Source organism: Carassius auratus, chromosome 22, assembly GCF_003368295.1.
Source record: "Carassius auratus strain Wakin chromosome 22, ASM336829v1, whole genome shotgun sequence".
Taxonomy (NCBI): domain Eukaryota; kingdom Metazoa; phylum Chordata; class Actinopteri; order Cypriniformes; family Cyprinidae; genus Carassius; species Carassius auratus.
Genome location: NC_039264.1, coordinates 14,319,947 through 14,332,215, shown reverse-complemented (window position 1 = coordinate 14,332,215; position 12,269 = coordinate 14,319,947). Strand labels below are relative to the sequence as shown.

Genomic DNA, 12,269 nt, shown 5'->3' with positions numbered 1-12,269 from the left:
GTACCATTGTATACCTGCACCAAATTTCATGGTACCGATACAGATATCGTATTGGTTAAAATGTGAACGGTACCCAACCCTACTCATTAACACAATCATATTCACTAAATATTATGAATCTGAATTAGATTACGAGTTTGTGAACTGCTGTTTCGAATGTGAATTAGCCTACAGACTCCTTTTCAGAATTCATTTTGAGACTCATTTCGGTCTGCAAGTACACACTCAGCTGAGAGATGAGAAACACAAGGACGATCTGGGCTTACCTGAACCAAGAAGATAATGAGAAAATAAAAATTGGCGATTCTTCTGAACTGCTCAAACAAATTCTTGGGGATGAAGTTCCATATGGTGTACTAAAAAGAGAAAGCAAAACAGCGTGGATGATTTCACTGCCAAATTCTCAACAGGAGCAGGGAAACACATGCACACGTGATCTCTATTTCTTGACCTTTTCACATTGGAGCTCTCAGAAGAATCTGCTCTTACCTTGGAGGAAATGATCCTGTTGTCGGCAAACCTCTGAGGAATATAATGGCCGTGCTGTGGGAACTTGTTTGCTATGTAAACTGTGCGTGTGTCACTCTGATGGGGAGGGTCGAAGCCCTGGAACAGATGAGGAGAGACGGGTCAGTTCATGTGACAGACAGACATCAACGACTGCGGTTTAATATCTCACCTAATATCATACTAGCTAGTGGTGAAACAGTGACAGAATCTTAAAGCTTATGGAAAAGAGTACGCTGAAGAAGCCGAGAGCCTGATGGGATGGCATATCACTCTGCCAAAATCATTATTAATGCAGTTAGTGTGCAGCACACAATTCATTACGGGAGGCACTTTCACAGCACATGAGAGCTAAATCACTTACTATTGAACTCCTATTGCTTTCTGACTTCCTCTTCGGTCTGCTGGCCAGAAGAACATACTTCATGTGAATGAGTGTGTGATAATCAGAAGCCAGATTCATAGAAATATTTTAAAATAGGGCTTGGCGATATGGCCAAAAAATTATCCCAATTAAACGTTTAATATCAACTGAAGTCGGTATCGATAATTATCATGCTAAACCTCAAATCTTTATTTATAAAAAAGAAATATATGGGGGAAAAATTAACAACCTAATTTTTGATGGTGAAATTTAATGATTCTGACTTGGTTTTATCCAAATTAATTTTTTTATACAAAAAAAAAATGTTTTTTAGGTATTAATATGAAAAAAAAATCTCAGTATAAATGCACAAACATTATAGCTTAATCACAAAATGCTGTAATTATATTTTTCTGGATTTAAATGTATGCATGAAGGCTATTTTCTGGCCATTTATGACGATTTTCAAGAACATTAATTTCAGGAATTCAATTTTTGGTTTAAGTCTTCAAAAGATCTAAAACTCCAGTCATTTCAACAGAAATACACCCAACAGAGTTTTGCATGACGTGAGAACAGAAAGGTTCCCCACACTGATTCCACACATGTTTAAGTTGGTCGCAGTGTTGATTGTTGACCAACAGGAAGAAGCTTGGTTTGAAAGTGACTTCCACGTGAACTGTACGGTCTGGACTATTGGCAACAGGAGAAAAAAATAACAAATACTAGCAGGAAACCTTTCTAAATTCAGTCCCAGATTCCTGGAGTGGAATTTCCTCACAATTAACACTTAATGGCTTTGGTTTGTGGAACATGTGATTCAGGCTCTTTGCATAGACACAAAATCTCACTCAACCTAGTGCTTTATGCAAATGTTTTCTGCAGCAGCACACTGGAAATATTCTCTCTTTGCTGTGCAGAGCGTCTTCCATTGACTCTTGTCCAGAGGAGGCTGGGAAATCTCCTTCCTGTCTGTCACATGGCCACGTCACTCGACCTCCAGTGCCAACACATGCGTTCAATTACAGTCTGAATCTTTTGACTGAACCGTGTCTTTCCATCCCATTTCCCCTCTGCACTTTCCAAGAGTAAGACGCTGGAATTCATTCTGTGTGCCAAAAACCAAAAGTGAAACTATTCCAAAAGATGTGTGTGTGTGTGTGTGTGTGTGTGTGTGCTAATAATCCACATTATAGAGATAATGAAACCCGGACTGTAATAATACAGCACAACAGCAGAATGAGGCGGCTAATCAAGTATATCAAATCAATCGGAGAACAAGTGATTACGTATCTCTTCTCAGAGCTGATCTTTACACAGAAAAGCTTGTAAATATCCGCTGAGGTGACCAAAGCAGAGCACCAAATAAATCTGAGGCACAGCTGCGTGACTCTTCCCTTTGCAGCAGCATGGCTAAATTTACTCTTCATTCAGACTTATTTAACAAAGGCAGTTTGAGAGGGCGCTCATCTGCTCTGCATATTTTGTAATAGTCTGTGTCTTTCACTGTGAAAAATGAGTCTGCCACTCCACTAAAGCACCTTTAATTAAACATTCATTTGGGAAGCGGCAGCTAATGAGATGAACGGTCAGGAAGGCCATCACTGACTCATAGCTACTTCCTTATCCTGGAGTGACCCGTCTGAGAGCTCAAAAGAGCTCCTAAACATCAGCATCTCACACACTCACAGCAGCTTGTTTAGTGTGAAACATTTGGCTTACTTGGACAAGCACAAAGGATGAATGAAAAACTGAAAAACTTTTGATGATGAAATTAACATACAGAAGCACTGATATTGAGAAGAAGAAAAAAACAGAATTGAGTGGATCTAGTTAATGGGGTGCCTCAGGGCTCAGTTCTTGGACCACTTCTCTTTTCTGTTTACATGGCTTCACTAGGTTCTGTCATTCAGAAACATGGCTTTTCATACCACTGCTATGCTGATGACACTCAACTCTACATCTCATTCCATCCTGATGATCCGTTCGATAGCTGCTCGCATCTCAGCTTGTCTAACAGACATTTCTTGCTGGATGAAGAAACATCACATTCAACTCAACCCTGTCAATACAAAACTTCTTGTGGTTTCAACTAACCCATTACTTCATCACAACTTTCACCATTCAGCTTGGCGAATCAACCATAACTCCTTCAAAAACAGCCAGGAACCTTGGAGTTGTGGTTGATGATCAGGAACTTGAGATTCAAACATCAGGAAGACCAGGCCTTTTCTTTCATGCTTCACAACTCCTTGTTCTGCTCTCTACAACTAATCCAAAATGTGGCCGCAAGATAAGTCTTTAACAAGTTGAAAAGAACATCAACTGTTCTTCAATTTGCACTGGCTAATAGCTGATCGTATAAATTTCAAGTCTCTGATGCTTGCCTTCAAAACCACCTCTGTCTCTAGAGCCCTTTACCAAAAATCTTTTTGCATTCTTACTTTTTTTCTTGTCTTTTTTTATAAAAAAAAAAAAAAACATAACTTGCCACATGTACGCCGTTAGGCTTACCAAGACTTGTCATAGCACATATTATTGGTTTTGTTTTTTATCATAGCACATATTATTGGTTGTGTGTTTTGATTTTACGTTGCTTTGGAAAAATAGCTAGTCTGCTAAAGGACTTAATGTAAATGTGATATAAATGATGATAAATCATATGGTATTGCCAGAATACATGTCATTCTCTATATTATTAGACTCTCATGGAGAAATCCAGATGGCCAAGTGAACACATCACAAAAAAATATATACTTAAGTCTAAGATATGTCAACTGCAATTGCAAATTTAGTTATTTATTAAAGTCCCCATTCCCAAAAGCAATCACTTTCTTGGTTATTAGTGTTGAGAAGGAGCCGTTTCCTTCTCTAAATGTAGAGTTGAGAGGTTACTCGGCACAACATCTTATTCAGTCTTTCATGTGGAAATGCTCTGAAGATGGAAAACATGTATTTTGGTTTTGACAAATACTATTTTTGCATCTATAGGGACAATGCCAATTTTTTAACAGTTGATTGATTAATCATTCTACTCAGTACTAGTTGCGATATTGCAGCAAAAAACTAATAAGCTACTGAGAACACACCTTTATCTAAATAATTAAAAATGAATAAATATTAAATGAAAACAACCACTGATCATAAGTAAACACTGTTGTTCATGTAATTACTCAAGCAAACAGAGAGTGGTTTGCTCACTTGTGTTATTTGATTGATATAATGACAGTCTATACAGTGCACTTTATCGGTGACCTTAGTCTCCAAAGTATAGTTTCAGATTCATTTTTCTCATTAAAAAAGTCTCTAGGAGGAAGTTAAAAGCTACAGACCAAACCAACCAGAAGTAAATCATCACAAACTCTGATTTAAAAAAAAATAATAATAATAAATAAATATTAGGCAACATGACTCCATACTTAATGGCTTTAACAAAGATAAGAATTACAATCCCACGAAGCCTTTTGAATGACAATTAAAAATGAAGTTGTTACATTTTAGGATATATCAAAACACTGTCCAGAATAAAACTTACCGTTTTTACTGTATTCATCATCAAATTACCATAGTCTTGGTGAGAATAAGATACTTTTCAAAAAATAAAATTAAAAATAAAATAATTATTATTTATTCCAGATTTTGACTGTTCGTGTGTACAGAAGCAATACATTTCACATTTATTTCAAAAAGCACATAAAACTAATCAACTAGACTCCATTACGTCATTGGCAGTGATTCATGGTAGTGGGCGCCTGTGAAAGACTTCTTTTGGCTGTTACGTTGAGATAATGCTGGCTGATGACTTTAATAAAAGCCTTGAACATAGATTATCAACCCTGGAGACAGTAGGTCTGTCTAGTTCAGAAGTTATTATTAAAGGGGTCAAATTTGACTGTTCGCTGACGTCCACCTACAAGATTTTTAACATTAAAAACACCATAATTCAGAAGCAGTAGGTTCTTCTCTGTCCTGTTTTCAAGCCCCATCATTGAAACTCATCGATTGGATCGACGTGACTCATTCTAGACTATATAAATCCACTGCTATTGACGGGATTAACTGTTTGTCTGTTTGACAGCCTACATTCTTCATAGATGGATGCTGCTATGATTTAGCCATGATAAAAACACTGTTAATTGTGAGTTGCGACATTACTGACACAGCATTGTCTTTTAGTTTTAATCTCTCTGCAAATCCCCAATCGATCTGTGCCTTGTTTAAAAATGAATCCGCAATAAATGTAAAGACTATTATACTCTTGTTATCCTCTGAGCCATCTTTATGGTTTTGGTTGCCTGTGTTTGATTCTCTCGTCATTTACAACAAGTGCAAATAGAAACCGATGTTGATCTAATTCTGCAGAGGTGGTTTTTCATCGCACTTTGCTGTCACAGTGAGAAAATTCCAAAAATAAGTCATTTTGGCATAGGGATGCATGAAAAATCGAGATGAAATGGAAATTGCGATTAGGCAGAAGCTGCTATTGTCAAGCATATCTTTCAGTGAAGCACGGTACTTCTTGAGTTTGTCTCATAATGTTTATTATAATGATGCTATGCTAATCGACATAGCCGTTATCACTGCGTAGAATACTATGAAGCCACATCATCTCACAGAAGGATTTATTTCAAACACTCGGCTTACGTTTTATGTAGTGAATTTGGAGGAAAAATGTTGTTTTAATGTGGTATTTTCACGTGTTTTCAGATGGAGCAGTATTTACTACACAGAGCCGTAGTTCAGTGAAAAACTACGCAAACAGCTGTCACATGCGAAAAAAAAAAAATAGATTTCATAATCGTCTGCTCCATCTGAAAGGATGTGATGATTTACTACTGATCAAAGAACCGGCTGTGCATGACAATCACATTCGATTAATAGTGCAGCCCTATATTGGTCGCCTGACTTTTGTTTTTAGATTTACAAGAAAATTCGGAGTTCTGAAACTTACAGGCTGCTTTTATCATACAATGATTTCTTACGTGTCAGAGCTGGGGTGCGTTTCCCAAAACCATAGTTGCTAACCTGTTAGTTGGTTGGCAATGGGAAATTGCTAACTTAGTTAGCAACTATGATTTTGGGAAACGCACCCCTGGATGGTAACGGATTACATGTAATCTGGATTACATAATTAGATTCCAAAAATTAAGTACTTGTGATTAGATTAAATTACATTTTAAAATACTTGTTATTAGACTACAGTCAATAATTTTTCAAAAATCCCCTACTGATGAACTAAATTTTTATTTGAATTATCACTGTCAGTTATTGTACTATATATTACTTTGGATGGCATTTGTCTTTCAATAAAATTTTAATCCACAAATTGACGCTAATTTATGACGCTAACTAAATCTGATCCTCTTTGACCTGATATATTTTATCAGAAGTACCCCTGAAATTTTAGAATAAACATTTTAATAATGAAGCATCACATCTGCATGTTAACAGTTCTTCATTTTCACAGATAACCAAAAAAAAAAAATTTAAATTTTTTATGTAAGTTTTATTTTTGACATTTGTTTTGACTGTATTTTTATGCCCTCATTGTTTCTTTCCATCGGGCTGCTGTTACACTTCAAGATGCAATGCACAAACCCAATATTATGACACGGCGCAGATGTCCCGCCTGTTTACATTTACATACCTGCTTTGCTTGCACTGATACCTCACCAGACGAGCACTCTGGTCAACAAGTGCATTTGACCACTGACTCATAAACATCTGGTTTACAGCTATTAAACTTAACAGCCACATCTATTTAAAATACACTCACCAGAACAAATACCACATTAAATATGTATATACCATACATGAGACATATTGAATAGTGACTGATTGTGAGTCACGGTGAGCTGGAAGCAGCTGGTATGGCAGCGGATGAGTTTGTGTAAGATGACGTTGGCAGCAGAAAAGCAAACAGAATGCAGATCACATTAGGCTTTAGTGCTCTGCCCTGACACAACAAGACACTTCCCATGACTCACTGAAACATGAAGAAACACAGGCAGCCTCGATGAAGCAAGGAAGGAATAAAACACTGAGAGAGAAGGGAATTATTATGCATTAAGGGAAGTGTCTCTTATGTTCTGTAACTTACCCATTCAATGCAATAAAACCACAGCTAGATTATTCTCCAGTTCTGAAGGAAAGAGTGGTAGCTTGAGCAAAACTGATGTGGGTGGCTGTTTAGCCCACCTCAAACACTGACGTCATGGTCTCTCCATGTGACCGTTTGTCTCAATGAAAACACAGATAGCTCAAGATCATCTACCTGCACCTGCATACTCTTCCGTTCATCGTTTCCCCAAAACATGCAGCATCTCCATAAATCAATCTGCAGATAAGTGAATACACGGATTTGTAACATGATGCCAGAAATGGAGATTCATAAATAGAAATCTGCAAACAATGCTTCAAGCCCACATGCTGATGATCCCTGTAGTCATACAACTAAACTAATTAAAGGAATATGATATGAAATGTGCTAGAGATGTACACACGCTTACGCTATCAGAGATGAGTTTGATTCTCCAACAGATTTGGAGAAATGTAGCATTACATCACTTGCTCACCAATGAATCCTCAGCAGTGAATGGGTGCCGTCAGAATGAGAGTCCAAACAGCTGATAATAACATCACAATAATCCACAGCACTCCAGGGGCCTGTTATCATGAAGCTGGATTAGCTGACTAGCCAGGTAAGTTTCAGTTTAGTTTGCACCAATCCTGGGTTTCAGGTACCATGAAAGTGGCTAGGCTTTTAGCTGCGCTGATTGCTATAATACAATACGCAAAAAAGTCACTCCCCGAGTTTCTCTTCCTACAAACGAAAGGACACTATAATGTTGTGATTGGCTGTTCACCACTGATGTCACAAACTCAAGATCAAAGCCTGAATTGTCAAAGAAAGCTGATCAGTATCATGGTACCAATAAAGCAAGACTGGAGTGGTTTGGTTTGGTCAACTTTAAACTAACCCTGTAACTCTGAATTAGTTCATCTAGCATCATGGTACAAGCCCCAGGCCATCAGTTTACATCATGTGAAGCCCAAAGCTGTGTTTGTAAGAAACAAATCCATCATTAAGATGTTTTTAACTTCAAACCTCCGCTTCTAGCTAAAATAGGAGTCCATAATACAACATTTCCTCCAGTGAAAAAGTCATCTGGTCTGAATCAGGAGAGAAATCTGCACAGATCAAGCACCATTTAGAAAGCCAAAACAGTCCAGAACAGCTCTTACATAATATGTGGATGAATTTTGACGTGAGAGACAACAGGAGATGGACTTTTTCAATGGAGGAAGCGTTATTATGGACTTCGTTTCTTACAAACATGCAGCTTTTGGCTTCACAAGACATTATCTGATGGACTGGAGTGGTGTGGATTACTAGTGGATTATTGTGATGTTTTTATCAGCTGTTTGGACTCTCATTCTGACGGCACCCATCCGCATCCATTGGTGAGCAAGTGATATAATGCTACATTTCTCCAAATCTGATGAAGAAACAAACTCATACACACCTCAGATGGCATGAGGGTGAACACATTTTCTTTTTTTTTTGGTAACTATTTCTTTTGGTTCTAGGATGTGTAATAATGTGTGTAAGAGAGAGAGGAACTCACAAGGTTGGTAGTGAAAAGTGATCACAACACCTGACCTATATTATGCACACACACACACAACAAAAACTCACTGGGTGATTGTTTGACAAGAACAATTGCAAAAATACCAAATGAGGGAAGTTCTGAAAACTTTAAGCGCAACACTGCCATTTCAGCTTCGCAGGAACGCTCCACTGTTTCTAAATACACCGATTACTCAGAACAAGCCCAATTACACAGACGGGAAAGAGCGACACCTGAAAGATGTGAAAAACAGAGATGTGGTTCTGTCACACCACTGTTTCCATCTCCACTAACCAAGTAACAGTCAAACCCAAGTGTGCAGGCACAGGGTTAGCACAAGTGTCTGAAATGAGACCAGATCTACACACACTTCCTGTGATGTGAAGCCAACAGCATTAGGGCACTACCTTCAGACCAACAAACGAGATAAGACACCTCTACATATAGCTAATCTAATATTATCTGTAAATTACTAAAGCAGCTGAGAAGCGTGGAAACCATCAAAATAAGGAAATATCACACTGTAACTATACGATTCATACTTCAATTGAGGAAACAGAGCATTTACAAATCAAAGCGTAGCCTTAAAATGAACACAATAGGTGGGGCATAAATTAATTAATTAAAAGAAATGTAAAGTACCTAAAATGCCCATCTTGTTACGTTTTTTATTTAAGGTTATGAGAGCATTTTATAGTCGTATGATTATAGCTTAACAATAACAATGTAATAAACTACAAAACAGTATGCTCCGGAAATCTTAATAAATGCTTGTTATAATACACGGTGTGTTAGTTGTTTCAAAAAAAACTAAATCATATTAGACAACAAACACTGATATCTGACAGCTACAAATATCATCTAATGATAGATAATTCACTACAGGGGAATTTCGCCTGCATATTTTAGATATTTAAAGCTAAATCTGTTCAAACGAAGCATGTGAAGTCTCAGCTGAACACAGTCTGTTAGTGAAGTAGCTGTCAAACTTTCTGCAGTAAGTTATTCATAAAGCGCGTGAGTAAAGTCGATTGTGACATTTGTTGCAGAAAAAAAAAGATACCGTTACAAGTGCCAGTAAGAAGAAAACGAGCAAATCAAGAGACAAAACAACCTTCCCGCCCTGGACGATTTAAAAACAAAACCGTTAAATTATCTCGTTATTCGTGTTCTCGATGACCTCAAACCTGAACACCTGCTACATCAAATAAAACAGACGAAATATTACAACACACAGTTTATTATTAAGCGAAACGCTGCCTTAATTAAATGTAATTTAAGACGTTACACGTTAGCTTCGCGCTAACTCAATGAGACCGCAGCACCACAACACTGAAGCGAGCAGACTGTGTGTTGATAAAGAGTTGATAAACGTTACCAGCTGCTGTCGGATCCAGCGGATCATCCTGACTCGAGCTAGCGCGGGGAGCTACCTCCGACACGGCATCAACACAACCGCTTCTCTCCGCATTACAGTGCGAGCGAGCCAACGCGAAGAGCCCGGCACAGTCTGAAACTCGAACCCAATGCGGCGGAGCGCGAACGCGGACACAAACACACGCCGACTGCGCTCGACGGAGGAGAATTTTGACTGACTGACAACATCCCGGAAGTGACGTCACCCTGGACCGAGCACACCAACGGCTCAAATAAGTTGTGTGTATGTGTCACACGTGTTAACGGTGAGTGTGTGTGTTTGTGTTCACTCGGGGAACAAATCTAGTTTCTATCGACTGAAACGTAGACAGTAATGCTCCCGAGTCGACACAGTTATCCCGTAATCGTAGATTTAAAGGAAGAGTTGAGCAAAAGAGAAGATCACGTCATCATATACTCTCCCTCAGGTCCTTTCACTCCCATTTAATTTTCTGTGTGGAGCGCAAATGATAACTGGAAAACCACGGGTACAAACAAACATGTTCTGAAATGTATTCATTAATGATTCACGGGGGATAAAATAAGTTAGTAATGAATGACAGCGAGTAAATATTTTCTTTTAAAAAATTATGCCTGCAATTCATTCAAAACTCTTTTGTTGGAAAATCTTAAAAACAAAGATCTCTCTCTCTCTCCACACACACACACACACACACACACACACACACACACACACAACAGGGTAAAGAATTTATTGAACACATCACCATTTTTTTTTTTTGGTGTAATTATATTTCAAAGGTGCTGTTGACATGACATTTTCACTAGATGTTGGTAACAACCCAAGTAATCCATACATGAAAAGAAAAGAACATTAATAAGTTCAGAAACTTTGTCATGTTTAATAAAATGGAATGACCATGGGGAAAAGTGTTGAACACACTTATTGAAATTAATTTAATACTTCGTACAGAAGCCTTTGTTGGTAATGACAGCTTCAAGACGCCTCCTGTTTCAAGAAACTAGTTGCATACATTGTTCAGGTGTGATTTTGCCCCATTCTTCCACACAGTCTTAAAATGTTGAAGGTTCTGTAGTCATCTTCAATTAACTCTGATCTGTAGTTCTTTCCATAGGTTTTCTATTGGATTCAAGTGATTGGTTGGATCATTCTAGCAGCTTTATATACTTTCTTTCTCTAAAACCAGTTTCCTTGGCTGTGTTTGGGTTCATTGTCCCGCTGGAATGTCCACCCTCATTGCATCTTCATCATCCTGGTAGATGGAAGACGATTTTTATCAAGAATGTAATGTAAAATTAAAATCCGATCATCCTTTCTTCAAATATATAAATTTTGCCAGTGCCACACCATGATGTTTTTGGGGTCATGTACCTCCAAGCATTAATTTTGGGCTCATCAGACCAGATTATATTCTCCCAGTTTTTCACAGAATTGTCTAAATGTGGTGCAGCAAACTTTTAATGTGTTTCAACATGCTTTATCTTCAGCAATGAAGTCTTGCATGGTTGAGTGCATTATTGTTTTCTTGAAATAATTGTACCTACTGATTCCTGATCTTTCTGAAGCTCTCCACAAGTGGTCTTTGGCTCTTATACAACTCTTATGATAATTATTTTCACTCCTCTGTCAGAAATCTTGTGAGGAGCACCAGGTCGTGGCTGATTTATGGTGAAATAATGTTCTTTCCACATCCAGATTACGACCCCAATGGTGCTCACTGAGCATCAAGAAGTATAGAAGTGCCATCAGTATGTTTTGCAACAATAAGGTCGTGAAGGTCTTGACAGAGCTCTTTGCTTTTATCCATCATGAAATGTTTCTTGTGTGACATGTTGGTAATAAGGCACCTTTTTATAGGCCATCAGTTGAGACTGAATCAGCTAATATTAATTTAAAGGCACCTATTGTATCCATTAGAGTGATCTTCTAAAAATCTTTCTTTGTATTGGTCTTAAGTTATATTCTAATTTTCTGAGATACTGAATCTGGGATTTTCCTTAGTTGTCAGTTATAATCATCAAAATTAAAAAATACACATTTGAAATATATCAGTCTGTGTGTAATGAAAGAATATAATATTCAAGTTTCACCTTTTAAATAGAATTAGTGAAATAATCAACTTTTTGTTGATATTCTAATTATATGACCAGCACCTGTATGCTTATACCGTAAGCCAGAAAGTGAAAATTCGTAAATATTTTTAATTGTTTGTAAAACCTACTTTTTTGAACTCGTCTTAAGCCTTTCCAGCGATTTTCATGAAAATGTAAGCAGATTATCTTCAGACCTTGCTGGCAAAAAGTTATGGAATTCAAGTTGATTCGTCCAACCGTTCTTGAATAACACGCGAAAAATTCTATGAAAAGCA

At 37.6% G+C, this 12,269-nt stretch overlaps 1 protein-coding gene across 4 annotated transcripts in view; it reads right to left on the bottom strand.

Moving 5' to 3' along the window:
* The window catches only part of atp11b (ATPase phospholipid transporting 11B), a 43,291-nt gene extending 33,149 nt beyond the window's left edge, over nucleotides 1-10,142 (bottom strand). The window contains exons 1-3 of one of the 4 annotated variants that reach the window (XM_026197881.1): nucleotides 9,881-10,142; nucleotides 490-606; nucleotides 267-356 (exon numbers count right to left, since the gene is read on the bottom strand). In XM_026197881.1, coding sequence (XP_026053666.1) covers nucleotides 267-356; nucleotides 490-606; nucleotides 9,881-9,907 — 234 coding nt within the window. In that variant the 5' untranslated portion in view covers nucleotides 9,908-10,142. The remainder of the gene's footprint in view (nucleotides 1-266; nucleotides 357-489; nucleotides 607-9,880) is intronic. The other 3 variants (XM_026197880.1, XM_026197878.1, XM_026197879.1) reach the window with 3 other exon arrangements.
* Between the last annotated feature and the right edge of the window lie 2,127 nt (nucleotides 10,143-12,269).